Raw genomic sequence first — 21,562 nt, 5'->3', positions numbered from 1 at the left:
TCTTCTATACTTACATATAAATTTAAAATATGGCTTTACTTGGTGTTTCCTATATAAAGAAAGATAAAAATATATTCAATTAGATACAGTGTCTTGTCAGCTAATTTCTAAGTAATAATTTGCAAAAAAAAAACCTCAATCGTTTTCAGGTGCCTAAGTAGCTCCTGGAATCACAGTTACAGTTGAGAAACAGAAAGCAGAAAAAAGATGGTCACTGCCACAGTTATTGGGCTGGGGGTGGGAGGCGTGACTCTAGGATCCTCCCCTTCTAAAGCTGCAATACCACTGGCAACCCACAATACTTTGAAAATTTTCCCAAAACCACCTGCTGCAGAGAGCTGTGCCATGGGCTAGGCTGTAGGCACCTCTGGTGTCCCACAACACAGTGACCCAGTGATGGCGGGAAGAAATGCTGTTCTGCAGGGTGGCCGTGCTGCATCATTGCAGGGATCAACAGTGTCTTCTGCAGTAGAGCCTCCCTTTGCCAACTGAGACGACAAGGTGTTTCCGGACTACAAGGGTAACATGAGACAATGAATACACAGGAAATGCCTGTTTGGTGTGCAAAGTTTAGAATCAGCCCCTTTCTGAGAATAGTAAAAGGAAACTAAATTTGTCTCTTCGCTGCAGAAACAACACTGGCTGCTGCGAATCCAGCATAAATACTTCTAGGTGAACTGACTTGTTCAGTTGCGTAAAGATTATTTTAAAGATCCAGTGTCTTCAGATTGAGGGCACAATTTCTGCCAAGTCTGCATCGCTCAGTGCTGGGAGGGATTACGTGTAAACTTCCGCTGTCCTGGGTGCAGAAGAACCTTCCCCCAGAGAAGCTTCAAACCAAACAGACAGCTAAGGAATATTGTCAAAGCGTCCAGAATGCTTACACTGGAGTCAACGAAAGAGCCAGAAGTTGGGAGAGTGTGTGAGAAACACAACGAGGATTTAAAAATCTTCTGCCAAGAGGATCAAATAGCCATTTGTATGGTTTGCCATCTGTCCCGAGATCACAGAGAACACACTGCAGTTCCCATAGAGGAGGCGGCCGCGGATTACAAGGTAAGAAATCACGGGACGGTGTAAAAGTTGGAATGGCCAGGAACAGAATTTTAAATAAAGAATTTATTGCAAAAAAGAGTAGCTCCTGTTAGAGACCCTTAAGAACAATATTTTAGCAATGAGAACAGACTTATAACACGCTGTTATTAACCTGTTCTGGCCCCAAACCATTTTTAACACCAATAAGGACTCAGAAAAGTCAGTTCCGAATTGGCCCAGGGCTGAAATTTATACATCTAGCACAGAACTATTACAGCGGAACTGCTGCTGACCTGGGACACATATTTTGCTAGAAATTAAAAATACATCTTTTATATAGTTGCCAATTTTAGTCGGAAGTATTCCTGGAGGTTTCATAACCTAATCTTTAATTAATCTTGGAAGGTTGGCAACCGTAATCTTGTGTGCATGTGTTGTGAACTTGTCATGAATCAGCGCAGCCACAGAAACCGCTGAATTTTCTTCCAAAAAAGGCGCATGAAGGGGGAGAGTAAAAGTCTCCGAGCTGAAACGTGGCATATGAACAAGTGTAGTTGATTTGATACTGTCACCTCTGAAAAAATACCAGTAACTTCTGGAAGATCCAATTTACAGAGATTTCAGCGCCCTGGATTTACGGACCCACAAACCCTTCCAGGGCACAGTGAAAGTCAAAGTCGTTGTGACTGATTCTGCTTGCCTGTTTTTCATATGTTATTTTGTATTTGTTGTGTATTTTTGGGAAGAGTCACTCTCTTATATGGAGGTGAGACCTTAGCGTCTGTTATTTTTCACTGGTAATTTTTAGATAGGCCTAAAGGTTTCTGCTCCACAACTTTTGACAGTGTTAAAAAGTGGTTCTGGGCTGGAATGGGTTAATAACAGTGTGCTAGAAATCAGTTCTCATTGGTAAGATATTGTCCTCAAGCTGTTTTTTGGTGTTTAAAATATGGTTCTAGGCCAAAACAGAGTAATCACGATTTGTTATGAGTCTGTTCTCTTAACTGTCTATAACAGTACCTGCTGGTTTTTGCAACAATTTTATTGATTAAAATGCCATTCTGGGCCTTACTGGCTTGTTCCAGCTTTTACACCATCACCATCCCTATATTTCTGTCTCTGGGCATGCACACTGCTGTCTCTTGCTAAGTATCCAGATGCCTATTTCTGACTTAAGCCCCAGAGCGATTCACAATCTGGAGGAAGACAGGCGTTCGGCTGCCTAGCTGGAGTGTGGGGTCGGACCTGGCAGGTGGCCTCTGAGCACACCTACCGGATCAGGCTCGCCCTTCTAACTTTTAGCCACGGGGTTAGGGTACTCACCCGATATGTAGGAAACACTGGTTCAAGTCCCTCCTCCACCTGATGAGAAGGGATTGGAACAGGGATCAGCCACCTCTCAGGTGAGTGCCCTAACCATGGACTATGGGATATTGTGATATGAGGCTCCCTCCATCTCCTCTGTCAAAGCTATTCCACTGGGGATAAAAAGTCATTTGGACCAGAGACAGAGACCAGACGCATGAGAATGACTGTCTAGCCAGGTGGTTAGAGCACTCACCCATTTTATTATGTATTTAATATTCTTGAAAAATATAAAAAATGTGGGAAAACCCTCCAAAAGCACCAAAACTAAACCACTTTTTCTTTTTTTAGGACCAAATTCAGAGCCGTTTGGAGATTTTGAAGAAAGAGAGAGAAAAGATTCTGTCATTTAAATTGAACGGGGAAAGTAAAAGCCAGGAACTGCTGGTAGGTACCGAGAAGCAAATGTGCACATGGACATTATCAACACACTGCTTAGTCTGTGTGTCATAAGAGAAATAGGGAGCAACAAGTTCCCTTTTGTGAAAGACTATTACTTATTTATTGTCATTGTAAAGAGAAACTTCTGGTTTATGGAAAATGGAGCATTAAGGAAAAAGCGTTAATAATCCAAATATTTTCCCTGATAATGTGAGTGTAATTTGTCATTTGTTTACTTAACAGTAGTTTCTCCTTTAGTCTTTCAGCGAGGTCTGGTCAAAATTTTTCAACCAAAAAAACTTCCTGTAGATACATGGGGTTTAGTAGAAAACAAATTTTTTCATGGGAAACAATCATTTGCAACAAATTTTTCATTTTTTGACAGGAAATTTCAAAATGAAGCAAACATTTTTGTGTCATTTCAAACTGAAATTTTAATTTTGGTTATAAAAAGTTGAAAATTTTTCAAAATTTCAATTTTTTTTAATCCTTTTTCTTTTCTTTTTTACTCACTCCTTTTAGCCAATGAGTATGTGGAAAGGAATAAATTCCCGGCTTTTTTTACCTGTTTTTATTTTTGCCACTTTTTGGGAAATGGGAGAACTTTCGAAGGGGTACAGAGAAAAAGGAATAAAAAGAAGAAAAGGGCGGGAATGAACATTATTTTGTTGCATTTTGGGAAAAGGGAGGAAGAGGGAGAAACAAAAATGTGAAATTTTTCAAAAGTATTTTTAAGGTATTTTTCAAATAAATTAAAACTAGTTCCATTTTGAACATTGAGAAGTGGAAACAACTTTGAAATGTCAATTATTTTTGTAAATTCGCCCCACACCCCAATTTTTTGGCCAACTTTACTTTCCATTGAAATAACCACAACACGACAATCAGTGCGGCTGCCATAGGAATCTGCTGCCCCACAGGAGGCTGGTCACTTAAGGCCTAAAACAAAGCACAAGGAAGTCATTGGAAAGACTCCGGGTCAGTTCAGTGAGCTTTGGAACAGGCCCTTAATGGTACAGCTGCTAGACATTGCCACGAAGAAGATCTGGGTTCCAAATCTGGTCTGATTTCCTTGCTCCTAAGGTATCAGGGGCCAGAGACTGCTCCAGAAACAGCATGAATTGATGGACTTCTGTCCAGTTCACATGTACTCATTCCTAAGCAACCTAGAAACTCAGATTTGCATGTGCAAAAAGGGGTCTTCCCAGCAGCCCAATTTGTGCTCAAGGTCCCTGTGTGCCTTAAAATCCAAGATTTATGGTTTGCCAAATTTTATGTATCCAAAACTGTTTTCAGAATTCATGAGAGCAAATGATAGAGCTCAAATTTTAGTACTTTTTTTTTTAAAGGCCCTTTATGTCTCTATGTGTTTTGTGGACAGCATGTGTTCCCCAGTTCAAGTCTAGTGCTTCTTAGTTTCTGTTCTACTGTTTCCTCTACTAAAATAATCCTTGCCAGTCCATTTCTGAATCCCACACCTACTGTGCTTCCTGTTATTAGAAGGATCTGCTTTTCTAGAAGCCGCTGATCAAGGATTATCCGAATCATGCAAGAAAAATTCATACTGTAAACACCAGTTAGGACTCTTGAAAATGTATTGGAAAATCTTCTGTATACTGAGCATAGGGTATATTCTCCATAAAATGTCAGAAATTAAATTCTGTGGGGTTGCAATGACATGCTGCCATGTGCATAAAATGTCCCATGGCTTTATAAAATGTCTCATGACTCACTCCGTAGTCTTGTTCTTGACCTGTGCTTTTCCTGTTCGTATCTTGTCATTTCAGAAACAGCTAGAAACCGAGAAGCAGAAGATTGTGTCTGAATTTCAGCAACTGTGCCAGTTTCTGGAGGAACAAAAGCAACTCCTGCTGGCCCAGTTGGAAAAGCTGAATAAGGAAATTAAAAAGAGGAGGGCTGAGTATGTTGCCAAATTATCTGAGGAAATATCTTCTTTCAGTCACCTGATAAGTGAGATGGAGCAGAAGTGCCAGCAGACAGCAAGTGAATTCCTGCAGGTGAGACAGTGTTAGAAACACCCCAGAACCCTTCACAGGGCAAGAAAGTCTCCTAACTTTTGGAGTGTAGGAGTGAATGGTCAGAACATATAGACCATATATACATTTTTTTCCCTTAAGGGCTTGATAAAATGCCCATTAAAGTCAATGGAAATATACTTCTTGAGTACAAAGAGCATTGAATTGAGCCTTAAATGAAAAGAAATTCTTCTTTTGAATTTGAGTGGGAGAAGACTCCTCCAAAAATGGCTAACTCCAAACTCTATTCTCCCTGTCTCATAATGCAAGAACAAAGAGACAGTCAATAAAATTAGAAGGTGACAAATTCAAAATTGATCCAATGAACACATTTTCATACATCACATAATTAGACTGTGGAACTCATTGCCACCGAATGTCGTTGAGACCAAGCATTTAGCAAAACTCAAAAAGTGATCGGATATTTATATGGATAACAAGAATATGCAGAGTGATATTAAACCTCATGCTTCGTTGCTTCATCCAATCGCTAACTATTAGAGAGAAGGATGAGAATGTGGGACGCAGATTATCTTACACCTTCCTCTGAAGCATCTGGCACTGTCCACCTTTGGAGACAGAATACAGATTAGATGGACCTAAAGTCTGATCCAGTCCTGCATTTCCTGTATTCCAAACACTGACTCCAAAAGATTAAAGATGGAACCTGTCGTTAATTATGGAAATAGCTAAGATTGAAGCAGAGTTTCCATTTTATGCCTGATTTGGCCACTCTTCCTACATATGCCACATAAGGGAAAATATTGGCCTTAAAATTGATACATGAGGTCTGAGGCTGTGGTGATTTTTCTCTGCCAGAACTGAAGTTAGTGAGGGAAGCTGTTCATTACTTATGGCAACCTGAAAGTGTAAGTAGTCGTTAGAATTTCAAAAGCCTTCTAATGACTTTAATTTTCAAAAAATGCCTCTAACTAGGAAAAAAAGAAGAAAAAAAAGGTGAGAAATAAAACGAATCATACTGGACTTCTGAGGCTGATCTCTAGGGCCAAATTAGCTGCTGCAACCAATATCTGGTGGGGGTAGCATTCTTCACTCTTCAGGTTTCCTGCATTGATCCTGAGGTGTAGGATAGTAAATGGCCCTGTGTTACTCTGTACCCCACACCCATTGTTCTCACCCAGCCCCACCTTCCTGTGGCTGTCAAGAAGTCCGCAGGACGGGCCTTCATAATGTTTGTGGAAGAGTGGGGAGAAAGTTTACAGCATGGGGGCAGCACAGCCTGGGGGCGTCCCTCCCTCTGGACCCACTGGAGTCTCCAGGAGTGGATCTTCCTCAAACCTGTGTGTTAGGAAGATCCTTGTTCAACACATTGTAAGACTGAGCCCTCTGATTCCATGTGCCAGCTGGTTATCCAAATGTCACTCTATGAAGAGGTAATGTGCCTCCATAGACAAACTTACCGGGGCCAGATCCTGCAGTCAGAGCACTTATCCAAACCAGCAAAGGCAACATGTTTGATATTTTTGTTTTTATAAATAAATAACAAATAATTTCACTTTGAACCACAAACTGTGAAGACAAAGTGAGTCCGCTCCAGAGCGGGAGGGATCCCCAGTATGTGATAAATGGGACTGAATTTCCTTTTATCTTTCTCCTCTAGGACATCAAAGGCACCTTGAGCAGGTAGGTGGCTCCTTCTCACTCTCCCTTTCATTTCCCAGTGCAGAGAAGTGATTTTGGACATGAGACCTGGCTCCCCATGGTCCAGCAGTGCAGAGCATGGGGCTGGTTCCCAATCTCTCTCGGTTAAATCTAATCTTGGGGCTGTTGTCATTTTGACTAGACTCCAGAATAAAGCAGCCTGAGAAAAGAGTGATTTACCTGCAGACAGGGTATTGATTTGTTGTGTGGCTGGTGGAATGGAGACCTTAGGAGACTGAGGATGGAGAATGGGTCTCTCATTTCTAGGTCATAGACTCCAAACTCCACCTAGGTTGGTCGGGTTGGAAAGTCAGTGAGTCACTATTCAATGAGCTGTTTATTAATTGTTTCTTATTATGCCGTGAGCTCTATCAGTGGGCTTGGCGTGGCAAGAAACACGATGGAAGAGACATTCCCTGCTCTAAGGAGTTTAGAACATGCTATTATCACTGGTACTATGGCAGGGCCTAGAGGCTCAAGGAAAAATCAGGTCCCAATGTACTGGGCACTGCACAGACATGTAGTAAGAGTCTAAATAGACACAAGAGACAAAGGGCGGAGGGAGGAAGGATTAAAACCAATTTAAGGGGACATTCAATAAGGACAAGGTGCTGCACTTTGGAAGGAAAAAAATCAAATATACAACTATGAAATGGGGAATAACTGGGTAGGCAGCCATAGTGCGGAAAAAGATCTGGGGGTTCACATGGATCACACATTGAATGAGTCGGCAGGGTGATGCTCTTGTGAAAAAGGCAAACGTCATTCTGGGATGTTGTCCCAGGTTGCTGTATTCACCGCAGGTGGTGTCTCCTCCTGGCTGTTCTGGGGATTAGCTCTCTTCCAGGGCCAACACCTCCCCTTGCAGTCTCTCCCCGCCCTGTCCCCTTGTCTCTCTCTCACTCTGCAGCCTTATCTCTCACTTCAAGAGCTGCAGCTTCCTCTTCATGACTCAGCCCTCCAGCCAGGTCACTAAATGGTTTCCCCTTATGGGGTGTAGAGTCTCCCTGGTCCCATGGTCCAGGCAATGCCACACCATCAGCGGCTGGTAGGGGAACTCGAGCCTGCCCATTGCTGCAAGGTCCAGCCCAGGGACCCTACCACATGCAGGCAAGGTCTGCTCGCTCCCTGGGCTGCTTCCTACTCACCTCCCATAGGCTTGCTTCTCCACCCTTCTCTCTCATAAGGGTTTGATGAGATGACCCTGGCTGTCCCTTCTAACTCTGTGATTCTAAGCACTCCCTTCCTTCAGGGCCAGGCTCCTAGCATGCTATTCTTTTCCTGGGTTCCCTCTTTCCCTTTCGAACACACACAGGGTGGCTGCAGACTTCCACACTGCAGCCAATTTCTGTTGCCAGCTTCCTGGCTTTATACTAGCCCAGCCCCCACCTGCTCAGCTGAATTTCATCCTCCGATCAGGGGTTGCTTCTCTGGCCTAAAACCCTCATGTGTGGCCTGTCTCACTGATCTCCTCTTTTTCAGCTTCATTCACCCTTTTTCGGGGGCTGATGTGGGGTGAACACCCCATCACAGATGTATTAACAGGAGTGTCATATGTAAGACACAGGAGGACGTTGTTCCACCCTTCTTGCCACGGTGAGGCCTCAGCTGGAATAGCCCAGTTCTGGGCATCGCACTTTCAGAAAGATGTGGAAAAATTGGAGAGAGTTCAGAGGAGACCAACAGAAATGATCAGAGGTTTAGAATGGATGAGCTGTGAGGAAAGGTAGAAATAAATGGGTATGTTTAGTCTAGAGAAGAGAAGACTGAGGGAGGGCCTGTTAACAGTCCTCAAATATGTATGCGGCTGTTCTAAAGAGAGCGGTGATCAGTTGTTCTTCAAGTCCAGTGAGGGTAGAACAAGAAGTAATCTGTTCAATTTGCAACAAGGGAGATTTACATTAGTTCTCCCAAAGTCCATTGTCAGTTAAGTGTTTCTTGATAGGGCACTTACTGAGAATAGTCCTTTCTCAAGAAGCTGACCAAATGCTTCACTGAGGCTACTTAGAATCAAACAAGTACATGGCCAATATTCATAACTTTGAATACAAAAATGATACACACATACAGACAGCATAATCATAACCAGCGAACTACAACCTTCCCATAGACACCCCACTTGGCCTCCTCTGTATAAGAACTGGTGCAACCCTAGGACCCTGGTTGCAACAACGATCTATATGGTCACAGTTTATGTCAATAATGTCACAACATCACCACAAGGATTGTCACTAATTATCTCCCTTAAATGGTGTACAGGATGTAAGTCAGGTGATCCTGCTTACCCACACTCACAATACAAGAATAAGGGGACGTTCAGTGCAGTTGAAAAGCAACTCGTGTAAAGCTGAGAAAAGGAAATACCTGTTTCAAACAATTCATTATTAACCCATGGAAGCTACAAGATATTCCTGAGTTTCATAGATGCATAAAGTTGAAGGCCAGAAAGGACCGTAAGATCATCACATTTGACCTCCTGTATATCACAGCACAGGCTTCGACTTTCTCATTCCCCTGGGGATGTTCGACCCCTGCTCGGCCCCGGGCCCTGCCCCCACTCCACCGTTTCCCCCAAGGCCTTGCCCCGCCTCTTCCTGAACTTGCTCCACCCCCTGACCCCCAGCGCCTCCTGGCTGCTGCTGAACAGCTGATCCCCAGTGGATGGGAGGCGCTGGGAGGCAGGGGGAAGAGCTGATCTGTGGGGCTGCCGGTGGGTGCTGAGCACCCACTTTTTTTTTCCCGTGGGTGCTCCAGCCCCAGAGCACCCACGGAGTCGGTGCCTCTGTATCACAGGTCCTTGAATTTCACCCAGTTATTCCTGTGTTCAGCCCAATAACTTGTATTTGACTAAATCCTAACGTGCGTTGACTATAGCACCGTCCACAAAGCCATTCAGTCTAGATTTGAAGACATCAACAGACAGTAACGCCAGAAGCTTCCTAGAAGTGTGGGGGGGGGGCACCAGTGCCCAAACCATGGCCCCACCCCTGCTCTGCCTCATCCCCCAAAGCCCTGCCCCCTGCTTGCTCCTCTCCACCCCCTCCCCCCATCACTTGCCTTTAAGGCAGGTAAAAAGGGAGAGAGCAGAGCTCTTCCACTTTTAAAAGTGATGGGGCCATGCCCCCCCTGTTCTGGTGCCCCTGTCAAGAGATGGAGAATCCACCACTTGCCTTGGCAGTTTCTTCCAAGGTTAATCCACCCACACTCTTAAAAAGGTTATTTCCCATTTGAATTTCTCTGGCTTCAGCTTCCAGCAATTGGTTCTTGTTATGCATTTGTTTGCTAAATTGAGGAGCCCTTTAGTACCAAGTCTGTTCTCCCCGTGACGGTATTTATGCCCCATACTCAAGTGCCAGGGTGCTCCCAGGGCAAGGCATTTTTACCAGCCCTCAAATCATTTTTGTGGGTCTTCTCTGCACCATCTCCACTTTTTCAACGTCCATTTTAAAATGGGGACACCAGAACTGGATGCAGTTTTCCAATGTCGGTCTCACCAAAATGAAGGGGAAGCTTGTAGTGTCAAAGCTGGTATTGGACCTATTCCTGGGGCCATAGAGAATTTAATCTTCCTGGGTCTGCTGAGCTACAACCATTCACTAGAATGAAATACATTTTAGTAAAAACACAAATATGAACGGACTCCACAACGAGTAACACTGGGTTGTTCTTCAGATGTGAGAGGGAGAAGTTTCAGAACCCAGTGGCCTTTTCTTCGGTACTGAAATGGAGAAGCTGGGAATCTTCTCAAAGAACTGCATCTCTGGAGACCATAATGAAGAAATTCAAAGGTAATAAACAGTCACCTGGGGAATTTTCTCACATACATTACACGGATAATTGACAGAGCTGGGGAAATGTCTGAGGAAAAATAATTGTGGATGGAGATAGTCAACTAATCATTTGGAACCTATGAATTCCCTACTCAGCTCTCAATACAGTACAGACACACTGGGTTAGGGTCCTAAATTCGGACTCCCTGGGGGGTTTCCCTTTCCTAGCAGCTATGAACGTGAACCTTAGCTTGAGCTTCCTGCTGAATTAACTGTTTCTGAAGTATGTTTGTTTGGATTTTTTGTCTGCAAGTCCTCCTGTGTCATCATAGTCCCTCTCTTGCTTTAGAGCAGGGGTGGGGAATAAATCAATTGCGGGCCACTCACCTGTGGGGGGACAGAGAGGTGGCGTGGAGGCTCTGGGCTTCCCCCTGTAACAGGCTGAGCCAGCGCTCGCGGCTCCAGCCCCGTGGGGAGTGCGGAGACAGTAGCGCTGGAAAAATTTTCACAGTGGGGGTGCTGAAAGCCAGTGGTCCCAAACTTTTTACCCTGCCAACCCCTGTCTGTGCCCCCTCTTCCCAGAACTGGTGCCAAGACTGGGCCGTGGCTCCGGGGGTCAGGGGTTGGGACGTGGACAGAGGTAAGGGGCTGAAGTTGGGACCACAGCTGGGTGCGGGAGCAGAGCCGCAGGGGCAGGGACCAGCAGACGGGACCCCACGTGCGGCGCCGGGGGCAGAGCCCCGGGCGAGGGTCTGGCAGCAGCTGGGACCCCACATGCGGGGCTGGGGGCAGAGCCCTGGGTGTGGGGCCGGCAGCTGACAACCCGCGCAAAACCTAGTTCCCACAGCTCTGCGCAGAGTCGGCACTCGCAGCTCCAGCCCTGTGGCGGGAGAGGGGAACGGCGCTGCGGGCCAGATGAAATTGAGCAACAGGCCGGATCTGGACCACGGGCCATAGGTTCCCCACCCCTGCTTTAGAGATTCTCCACCTTTTAGCCTCCTGAGCTGGAGAGAATGAGACCACCAGGTCTGTCAGGAAGGATGAGCCCATTTTACTACGTACTCATGGTAGAGGGCAGATTTAAAGTTGATTGGATGCTAATTAGTGAAAAGGTTTCTGTGTATTGGTCCATCTGTGAATTATGTGTTGGTTTCAGAGGGCTTGTCTACACAGCAATTAAAACACCTGTGGCTGGCCCTGGTCCTCTGACAGGTGTATAATTGCTGTGTAAAACATCTCTGGGTATGTCATGTAACCTTAGGTAATGTCCTTAGTTTTTAATGTTTGTGGTTATTTTTTAGTGAGGTGTGTAATGGTTTGTATTGGTCTGAATTGCACTTAACCTCCTTAACTTAATAAAGTTTGTTTTCCTTTCATTTTGCTTTTTGTGTTAGAACATTAACAATGTGAATATATTCATAAACACGACAACCTGACACTTCGTCTTTTTCACCCTTTTCTTCCTCTAGACTCACTGTCGTCTAGCCAGCGGTTGGACAAAGGTAAATTTCTGGGACCAAAGGGGGAGTGAAAACTTTCATGTGAATTATGGTGGCTCATTGGCAGCACCATAGTTCAGGTTTTGTTTCAATTTTGCATTTGACAGGAGCTGAACACCGTATCACTGGTGGCTGCCCAGATCTTTCCTAAAAACAGATTCTTTTCTCTGTTATAATTTAGAATTTTTAAATAGTAGTTGGGCTAACGAGATGGGCTGGGGTGCGGGAGAGGGAGCAAGCAGTGTATCTCCATAGATCTAAGAGTTTAAAAATGAGCCTTTTGGAAAATCAGAGAGGAACATCTCACCTCATTCTCAGAACTCTTTATCCACATACATCACATCCCCTGGCCATATTATTAATAAATGCACAAGTGGTATGATGAAGAATGGGAAAATTCAACATACACAAATATACATTTCTGTTTTATCTCTCTACTTTATAAGTCAAAAGAAAAAATGTTAAAAATGTCAAAAGGGGTTAGGTAGACATCACATATTAGCAGACATGCCAACTCTCACGAACCGATTGTAAGAGATGAGATTTCTGAGTAAAATTAAGCCCCACTCATGATCTCACAATAGAGGTGTGGCTGAAAAAAAATCCCGACATTTGAGAGCTCTAAAAAGGAGGCTTAATTTTACTTAGAAATCCTGTCAACTGCCCTGGGCACGGCTGGGGCTCCCGCTGTCAGCCACCCCAGTGTGGCCCCTCCCCTGGAAAGTGGGAGAGGGGACCCCACTGTAGCCCCCAGGTTTAGGGAGGGTGAAGAACCCTAGGAGAAGCAGAGGTGAGGCTGGGAGGACTTTATTGTGGCCTGGGGGCTGCAGGGGGCCTGAAGTGAGCGGGGGCTTATGGGCTGGGGGAGGCTGTATTGATGGTGGGTTCTGAGCAGATAGGGTGAGTGCTGGGAGGGCAGTGGGGTAGGGGTGCTGAACTGATTGGGCAGTGATGATGGGGGCTGCAGGACTGAATGGGGGGGGCTGGATGGGGACAGAACGGATGGGGGTCTGGGGGACAGGATTAATTGCTGGGCAGGAGACGGACAGATGTGGCAGTGAGAGCTCCTGCAGCAGGAGCCAAAATCACCTTATCCAGTACATGTGGGAGAGTGGGCAACACTAATTGTCACATGTGCACGCCCTGGGGAGGGGCCAGGGGAGTTCAAAAATCAAGAGACTGACCTAAAAACCACAATATGATCCTTTTAAAAAATGTCATGATTTTTGGGCCAATCTCATCAGATTTGATCTCTTGAAGTTGGCAATATTGTATTAGCCATTGCATAGCCTTGGGGCCATCAGTGTGGAGTTTGGAAAGTCCCCCTGATAGACCAGCACAAGACGAGCAGCCATTCAGGAAGTGTGCGGTGTCCTCAACCACACCACAGCTACACAGAGTCAAGGGGAGCCAGTGATATCTCTATAAAAGCAGTTTTTCTGTTGCTCAGCTGGCTGATCTTTAGGAGGGAGGGGGCTCTGCAAGGAGACGGGGCTGTGAAGAGTTGCATCATTGGACAGGGGGACTTCGGATTCCCTGTAATCTGCTGGGAGCCTCCTATGATGCCAGGGTCTCTAATCACATCTGTGGGGAGAGGTGGGTGCAGATGGGGAAAGATTCCATGGGCCTGATCGTCAGGCCCTTTTATGCTGCTCTGTCAGAGCAAAGGGGCCTTAATGTGCATGGAAACAGTCCCCAGAAAATACCTCCTATGCAAGGGAGCCATCCCCGTCCGTGTGAAGTTGGCACAGGGGCTCTACAGCAACTGTGCTTCCAGACGTTATTGTAGGAGTGGGTTGGGGGCCATGCTGGGGGCCAGGACCGTCCCAAGGAGGGTTCAGGGTCTGGGGCAGAAGTGACGGATTTATTTCTTCTGGGACCGACCGTGCCAGCCAATCACACTGGCCCGCGGGGCCCCCCAAAGCTCAGGGCCTGGACCGGCCACCCTAATTCGCCCTACCCAAGGGACGGCTCTGCTGGGGCATAGACCGAATGCACCATACTATGGCTGCTCTCTGCTTTGCAGCCCTGAGGCCCCTGTAACTAGGGGCTAGGTAGAATAAAAGGAAGGACAAAAGTGGCTTAAAACGCCCTCCCTCTAACCCCCCCTTGTCTTTACCCCAAGCACTAGGATGGAATCACTGAGAATCAGACTCTGGGTTTGGGGGCCTGGCTCAGCTGAGCTGATCCCTTCACGCTGTCACTGAACTGGCTCTGTTGGCTGAGATCTCAGCGCTGCTCCAGGGGTGAAAGTAGCTTAAAGGATTTACCGGTACTCCGGAGACCTTGGGAGCGGGAGGGGCCTCAACCGGAAGAGATGGGGCCTTTACATCTCTGGGCTCCAGCCGCCACTACCGCCCCAGGCCCTTTAAATCATCCCCGGAGCCCTGCTGCCGGAGCCCTTTGGTCGTGGCAGCGGGGCTCCAGCTAAAGGGCCCAGGTCAGCAGCTGCGGCAGGAGCCCCGGGTCCTTTAAATCGCCACCCGAGCTCCACCGCCACCTTCCCAGAGCTCAGACCCTGCCCCAGGGCTGAGCTCTGCCCCTCATGCTCCGATTCTCTCTCTGCAGCGAGCGTGACTCTGGATCCAGACACGGCCCATCCCCAACTCATCCTGTCAGCGGATCGGAGAAGTGTGAGATGGGGAGACGCAGAGCAGGATCTGCCCGACAACCCTGAGAGATTTGACTACGAGCCCTGCGTGCTGGGCTGTGAGGGATTCACCTCGGGCCGACATTACTGGGAGGTGGAGATGAAGATGGAAGGGAGGGGAGTCTGGGCTGTGGGGGTGGCCAGAGAGTCTGTGAGCAGGAAGGAATGGATCAGCTTTAACCCTGAGGTGGGGATCTGGGCTGTGGAGGGCAGAGGAGATCAGTACTGGGCTCTCACAGCCCCGGAGCAGCTCATCCCCTTGTCCCCGAGCCAGGCACCCCATAGGATCCGGGTTTATCTGGACTATGAAGGGGGGCGGGTGGCGTTTTTCGATGCTGGTCGCAGGGACCCGATCGTCACTTTCCCGCGGGCTTCTTTCGCCGGGGAGAGAATCCACCCGTTCTTCCACCTTGGACACAGTGGAAGCCCTTTTCCCTTTTCTTTTCTGCTCCGTTCCCTTCACAAACACAAACACCGCCAGGGCCGACGCTGCCAGCTCGCCCTGTGTCCCTGAGCTTCCCTGTCGGTGTCCACCAAACAGACTCCTCTAGCCCCCACCCTCCTGATCTCTATGACCTGGAGGACTCAGCCAGCCAGCCTCCCTCCGCACAGACAGGGCTGGGGGGGAGGTGGGGGAGACACTCTACCCATAGCTCTATGGCTGTGGAGGTCTGTGAGAGTCTCTCTAGGCTGGGTCTCTATGCTCCTAGGAGGCCAACTCAGTGTGGAGTTGGGGGGTCGGGGGGTGGGAGTCCCACCAAGGAAGGAGGGAGCCCCCTGTGGGAGGGACCCAGCCGAGGGCCAGGGAGAGACCCTCTCAACTGAGTGGAGGGTAGCAGGGGGAGCCCTGGGTGAAGAAGCTGGGGGGAAGGGGACACAGGGGTGTTGAAAATCATGTGAGCTGACTTATGTAGCCACAACCAGCTAATATATATTTAAACACAACTGTTAGCTTGTGTACGAGGTACGAAGGCTGGAATTTTCAAGAGCACCTAACTTGGAACTTGTGCTGCTAAGTAACTTCAGGTGGGATTTTCAAAAGCACCTAAGTCATGGAAAGCACCCTAACCTTGTTAAAGGCCCCCCGTAAGTGGACCGGAGACAGAAATTTGTCTGTTTAAAACTTTCTGGAAAGCACTAGTTTGCTGTGTGAGGTGTATTTTGAGACAGAAACAAAAGGTTAGTTTCCATACGACTTTTACCAAAAGCAATTTAAAAATGAACAGAGACCTGAAAGCCCAATCAGTTCCCTTGTGTCCACTGCCCAATATAGGATGTAAAGGCAAAAACAGACGAGAAATGTAGGATTGATGACAAATACAGGAATGATGCTGAATTCCATCAAGCATGACGTTTCCCACTAGATCCTCTTTTCCACCCCCCATTATACCGTCAAGTAAATAATCTAACTGTCAGGGTGGGAATGACTCTGGCAATACCAGGAATATGAAATAAAAATGAACGGATCATATGGAAAAACCCCTTGAGTTACACAGAGTTCAAACTAAAATGTCCAGCATCTTTCACATCCGAGTTGTTTTCATGAGGTGCAAACTGTGTATAAAAATTACCATATGTGTTCTTCATGTAACTCATTTTTCTTTTAGAAATCTCCCAGATATATCTGTCAGCAATTTATTGTATCTGAGTTTTCTCCCAAAGTGGTCTTTCTAAAATGTGGATAAATGCATATTTGATCGGTGCGGGTTCATATTATTAAATTTGCTGACAGTAGAATTGTTACTGGTGTGACTGTTGCCTGGTATGATTCACCACTGAGAATGCCCAATTCGGGACAGGGCAGATACACCCCAAAAACTGGTGGTTTATTCTGTATATAGATTCACCAAAACAGTAACAGAACGAGCTCTTATATCCCCACACTGGTTAACAGGAAGCCAAAGCACAGTCCCCTCTCGGCATTCCAGCTCCTGGCTTGTCCACCCAAACTGGTCTTTTGTGATAAATGATTACTAAATCCAGAAATCACATATAAAGTTCTTCCAATCCCAAAGCCCCTGTCCTCAGGTCAATAGAGACTTTAGATCTTATCCGAAAATCACGCTGCAGCCAATCCCCTTTGTAACTAAAAATGAAAGTGATACATCTGATGAAGTAGGTTTTAGCCCACAAAAGCTTATGCCCAAATAAATTTGTTTGTCTCTAAGGTGCCACAAGGACTCCTTGTGGTTTTCGCTGATACAGACTAACACGGCTACCATGCTGAAACCTAAAAACAAAAGATTTATTAATAAAAAAGTAAATGGTGAAAAGAATCATCTACATTACAATTGATCTAGAGAGTCTGTAGATCAGGATCATAGCAGAGATGGTAGTTCTGCTACCTTGCAATGAGTCTTTCTGGATCAACCAAAAGGTTAGATACCAAATGGCAGTTTAGATGTAAAAACCTCAAGGAGTCCTTGTGGCACCTTAGAGACTAACAAATTTATTTGGGCATAAACTTTCGCGGACTAGAACCACTTCATCAGATGCATGGAGTGGAAAATACAGGAGCAGATATATACACACAGTACACGAAAAGATGGGAGTTTCCTTACCAAGTGGGGAGTCAGTCTAACGAGACCATTCAATTAACAGTAGAATACCAAGGGAGGAAAAAATCACTTTTGTAGTGGTAATGAGGGTGGCCCAATTCAAACAGTTGACAAGAAGGTGTGAGTAACAGTAGGGGGAAATTAGTATGGGTACCCCCCCACCCCCGAGCAGTCAGAGGCATTGCTCAACCCCTCCCTTTAGGGGTGGAAGGGGGATCCACAGGAACGCACGCCTTTATTTTTGGGACTTTCTTGATTTTGGATAACCAATTGCGAGTAGTTTGCAGCAGAAGGAAAGGGGAGGGTGCATTAAAGGGACATTTGTCTGTCAGACTGTCACACTGCAAAGTGGGAAACTGAGGCAAAGGACACTGCCCAACAGACTGTGAGGTGGGTGTTGACTTATGGTTTGCAAACTTTTGAATCATTGTTGTGGTGTCTTCCCAAATTAATGGTGAGCTCCCTCTTTTTAATGAAAGTTTTCTTTTGTTAAACACAGACTCAGTGCTTGCGAGTGGGGATTTAGTTTTCCCAGATTACTGGGTTGGGGTTCAGGCTGGTGTTGTTTTTTAATGTGAAGAGGAAGCCCTAGATATTGACTCCAGCCCTTGTCACTACCGACACCACCTGGCAGAAGGGTTACACTACAGCCGACTGAAAAACTTCAACAGAACCATGTTCCATCAAGGAAAGCACTTCTGCAGAAGATGAAACACTGAACAAAATAGCGTCGGACAGCAGACATTTCATTATGGGGAACAACCAGGGAGAAGAATTTCCAACAATGTCAAATCATTCCCTTTTGACATTTTTCTGAATGAAAAGTTTCAATGTTTCATATTTTGCAAAAGATTTTTCATTTTGATTTTCTTCATTGTGTATTATAGAATATAAAATTAAAAGGCAATATCGAAATTAAGTCAGTTCAGAATAAAACGTTGAAACCTTTCATTCTAAGAGTGTCAAAATGGGATGTTTTGACATTGAAAGATTTTACCCTCGTTTTTCTCCTAAATAGAAGTATTGTGTGGAAATGAAACACTTCCAATTAATGCCAAACAATTTTTTAAAAAATTTTTACTGAGAATTTTGAAATTTACAAGTTTTGTTCCTAAGTGGAATGAAGACAAATGTCAAAACCTCGAAATCCTTCATGAAATGGTATTTCTGTCCTCCCCAGAGCTTTAGATGGGATCCCAGTAATGAGCAAGTGTTGCCGGGATGTGGAATTAGTCAGCTCTATGCTTGGCTGATGCAGTAACTCATGGTAACAGACGCCACCAGGCAGTCAAGGGACATCTATTTAGAACTCCTCACCGGACATCAGCAATACCAGGAGAGATGCTGGAGTGCCATTGAGAAGTGAAGTCAGGAAAGTAACTGAAATACTTCCCTGATGGATTATATTTACTGAGGGACAACCTATCCTAAATTCTCAATTACTGAGGGTCAATCTACACTCATTGCTATATTTGGGCTGAATTGGGAGAGCAGAGGGGAGGCCTGGCTGTAGAGGCTAGGGGGAGGGGAGACCAAGGGGAGGCCTGATTGAAGAGGGTGGGGAAGGGAAGAGCAGGGGTGTTTAAAACCATGTTAGCTGGTCATTATTTAGCCACAACCAGCTAATACATATTTAAATACAAATGTTAGCGTGTGTACGAGGTGCGAAGGCTGGAATTTTCAAAAGAACAGAAGTGACTTAAGACTCATTGAGTTTCAATGGAACTTGTGCTCCTAAATAACTAGTGTGGGATTTTCAAAAGAATCCCCATCATAATGATTGTGTTCGTTAAATGTGTTAATATATTTTCCCCGTGTAGCTAAACTGCTTGTGTTGTCTCGTTCACCTTATTAAAGTCTCCCACTGGATGGGCCCGAGGGGGCAATTTGAGTGTTGAAACTTTCTAGAAAGTTCTGGTTTGCCAGGTGAGGTGTTTTTTGAAACAGAACCAAAAGGTTGGTTTCCACATGAATTCTGCTAAAAGAAATTCCAATGAAGTGAGCTGTAGCTCACGAAAGCTTATGCTCAAATAAATTGGTTAGTCTCTAAGGTGCCACAAGTCCTCCTGTTCTTTTTGCGAATACAGACTAACAGGGCTGCTACTCTGAAACTTAAAATGAACAGAGACCTGAAATCCCGTTCCAATCCCTTGTGCCTGCTGCCCAATTTAAAATATAAAGGCAAAAAGATGAGAAATATAGAATTGATGCAAAATATAGGAGCAATGCTGAAGTTCCATCCTGCTAGATCATCTCTTCCACCCCCTCTTGTACCACCAAGTAAATAATCTAACTGTAAGGGTGAGAATTATTCTAGCAATACCAGGAATATGAATAGATCGTATTGAAAACCTTGAGATGCACTGAATTAAAACCAAAATATCCATCCTCTGTCACATCAGAGTTGCTTTCATGAGGTGCAAACGGTGTATAAAAATGGCCATATTTGTTCTTTTCTTTGTCTTGTAGCAGTCTCCCTGATTTTGCTGTACGCAATTTATTTTATCTGAATTCTCACCCAGTGTGGTCCTTCTAAAATGTGGATAAATGCATATTTTGAGGGTGTATGTTCATATTATTACATTTGCTGGCAGTAGAATTGTTGTTGCTATCAATAAAAAGATCCAGATTTTCTCTGACAAGCTCCTTTGCAGATCAGTGAAATAATGGTGCAAACCTTAGAACTAGTTGAATTATTCAGTATAAATAATAGCCTGTGCCAATTTGGGGCCTGATCTTCAGTACTAAGTTTAAATTCACTATTTAACCATTCACTGCCGACCATTTCAGAATAAAGACCCAACTAAGATGATTTATTGCACAATTCTGCTTCCCAAGTGTCAGAAGTCCCAAATATCCTCTGCCCAGACAACAAAACCTGCAGCTTTCCTTCAATATCCATATGACAATCAACATCCACAATGCAGCAGTCACCAATCAATTAAAAAACCCTGCAGTGCTTTGAAAGAAGAACATTTAGCATCAAAATAAAATAACCCAAAGGAAGCTTCACCAAACATTATTATTTACAATGATGTTTTTCAGTGAAAAAGCATTTTTAATATGCAGATTCTGCTGCTGAACTTTCAACTCACCCACAGCTGTGGACTACAGCAGAAACCAGAGGCCCTTGCTGCAGCGGTTAGATCTAGTCTGCAGCAAAGCGTTGCAGATCTTGTTTATACTCACACAGGAATGCACACACACAGAGAGAAGTGAGAGGGGCAATTTATTGAAGCAAGACACATTTTTCCTTGAAGAACCCTTTCTACAGTGTTGGTTATGGTCCTTATTTCATTGAACCAAATCAACCTACCTCTTTCCCCTAATACATGTCACTGCCACTTATATACAGCAGCATCTTTCACTCTCGTGAGGGTTCAGACCAGATATAGAGCTTGACTTCATTATGCTGGTGCTTGCCCTCCTCTCCCTTTGTCTTTTTGCATGAGAAGATCTGGTGACGTTTACTCAGCGCTCTCTTGGCTTGCAGGGCAAGTCTGGGGAGAACGTCCTTAGTTTCCCACCATCACGCTGTACGCACTGCATAGCACAAAGTTCCTGCTGGCTGTTGTCCAACCCTGCTGTCCCTCCGTTGTACTGCTGACCTCTCTCTGCTCCTGCCTGCACCCCAATATGACAGACAGGACATGAATTTCTAATACAGCAACTATGGTTCTGTGAGAAGGGCACTTAAATGGCTTGCAGGAATGGTGCGACCTGTTCCTGATCCTGAAACTGACCTGCTGCGTGATGTCGGTCAAGTCATTCCATCTCTCTGTGCCTGTATCCCCATGTATAAAACGCAGTTTATGGTGCTTCATAACATCCCTGTGACGCAGGGCAGTATTGCAAAATCTGAGGGGAATTTATATCAGCAGTCAATAATTAAGCAAAGGGCCACATTTGATGGGATTTTCTATTACTATTTGAGAATTAGGATGGAAATGGGGCAAAGATCTGTGGCCAATTTTACATCAATATTCAATTATTTGAAAGAGAAAGAAAATGCCCTCAGAATTTGTATCAGTTTTTGAAAATTAGACCAAATCTGATGGGCTATTTTGTCAATAATTGATAATAGGAGAGACAAGGGATTTAATCTGAGGGGATAGTTGATCGTAGGAGGTTTAACCCCTTCCACACCATCTGTCCATAATGTGCAGTAATGACTCAGGCTTACAGTTTCCCTCCAAAACCAGAAGTGGTGGCAGTTTATTGCTGCTGGGGGAAAAAAGCCCCCAAAGCAGGGAAGTTAATACATATTCAAGAGGTAGAGAGGAAAGCAGGCAACATTAGAAAGGACTCAAGATCGATTTTTGAAGAAGAGAAAGCCATGTAACTATCTGAGGGGATTTTCAGTCAGTATTTGATCATTAGAGATAACAGTGGCAGTATCTGAGGTAGGGATTGTGTCAGGGGGAGAGGGCGATGTGTGTTATAGAATCCTAGAATATCAGGGTTGGAAGGGATCTCAGGAAGTCATCTAGTCCAACCCCCTGCTCACAGCAGGACCAATCCCCAACTAAATCATCCCAGCCAGGGCTTGGTCAAGCCTGACCTTAAAAACCACAAAGGAAGGCGATTCCACCACCTCCCTAGGTAA

At 45.3% G+C, this 21,562-nt stretch overlaps 1 protein-coding gene across 1 annotated transcript; it reads left to right on the top strand.

Moving 5' to 3' along the window:
• The first annotated feature begins 345 nt into the window (after window positions 1–345).
• LOC141998209 (E3 ubiquitin-protein ligase TRIM7-like) lies at window positions 346–15,003 on the top strand. The gene is made up of 7 exons (XM_074970884.1): window positions 346–1,056; window positions 2,692–2,787; window positions 4,569–4,799; window positions 6,439–6,461; window positions 10,152–10,267; window positions 11,719–11,751; window positions 14,317–15,003. The coding sequence occupies exons 1-7, from the start codon at window positions 877–879 to the stop codon at window positions 14,910–14,912; spliced, it is 1,275 nt and encodes a 424-aa protein (XP_074826985.1). The 5' UTR covers window positions 346–876; the 3' UTR covers window positions 14,913–15,003.
• The last annotated feature ends 6,559 nt before the right edge of the window (window positions 15,004–21,562 follow it).

This window comes from Natator depressus, chromosome 14 (assembly GCF_965152275.1).
Source record: "Natator depressus isolate rNatDep1 chromosome 14, rNatDep2.hap1, whole genome shotgun sequence".
Classification (NCBI taxonomy): Eukaryota; Metazoa; Chordata; order Testudines; family Cheloniidae; genus Natator; species Natator depressus.
Note: the sequence above shows the minus strand (reverse complement) of the source record. Positions and strands in the feature narration are given on the sequence as shown.

What these genes read in the sequence shown, in the direction of transcription:
- LOC141998209 (XM_074970884.1), top strand. Translation starts at nt 877, where the DNA reads ATGCTTACACTGGAGTCAACGAAAGAGCCAGAAGTTGGGAGAGTGTGT. An exon ending in CAGCAAGTGAATTCCTGCAG is followed by an intron (nt 4,800 to 6,438) that starts GTGAGACAGTGT and finishes TTTCTCCTCTAG; the next exon opens with GACATCAAAGGCACCTTGAG. An exon ending in TAGCCAGCGGTTGGACAAAG is followed by an intron (nt 11,752 to 14,316) that starts GTAAATTTCTGG and finishes CTCTCTCTGCAG; the next exon opens with CGAGCGTGACTCTGGATCCA.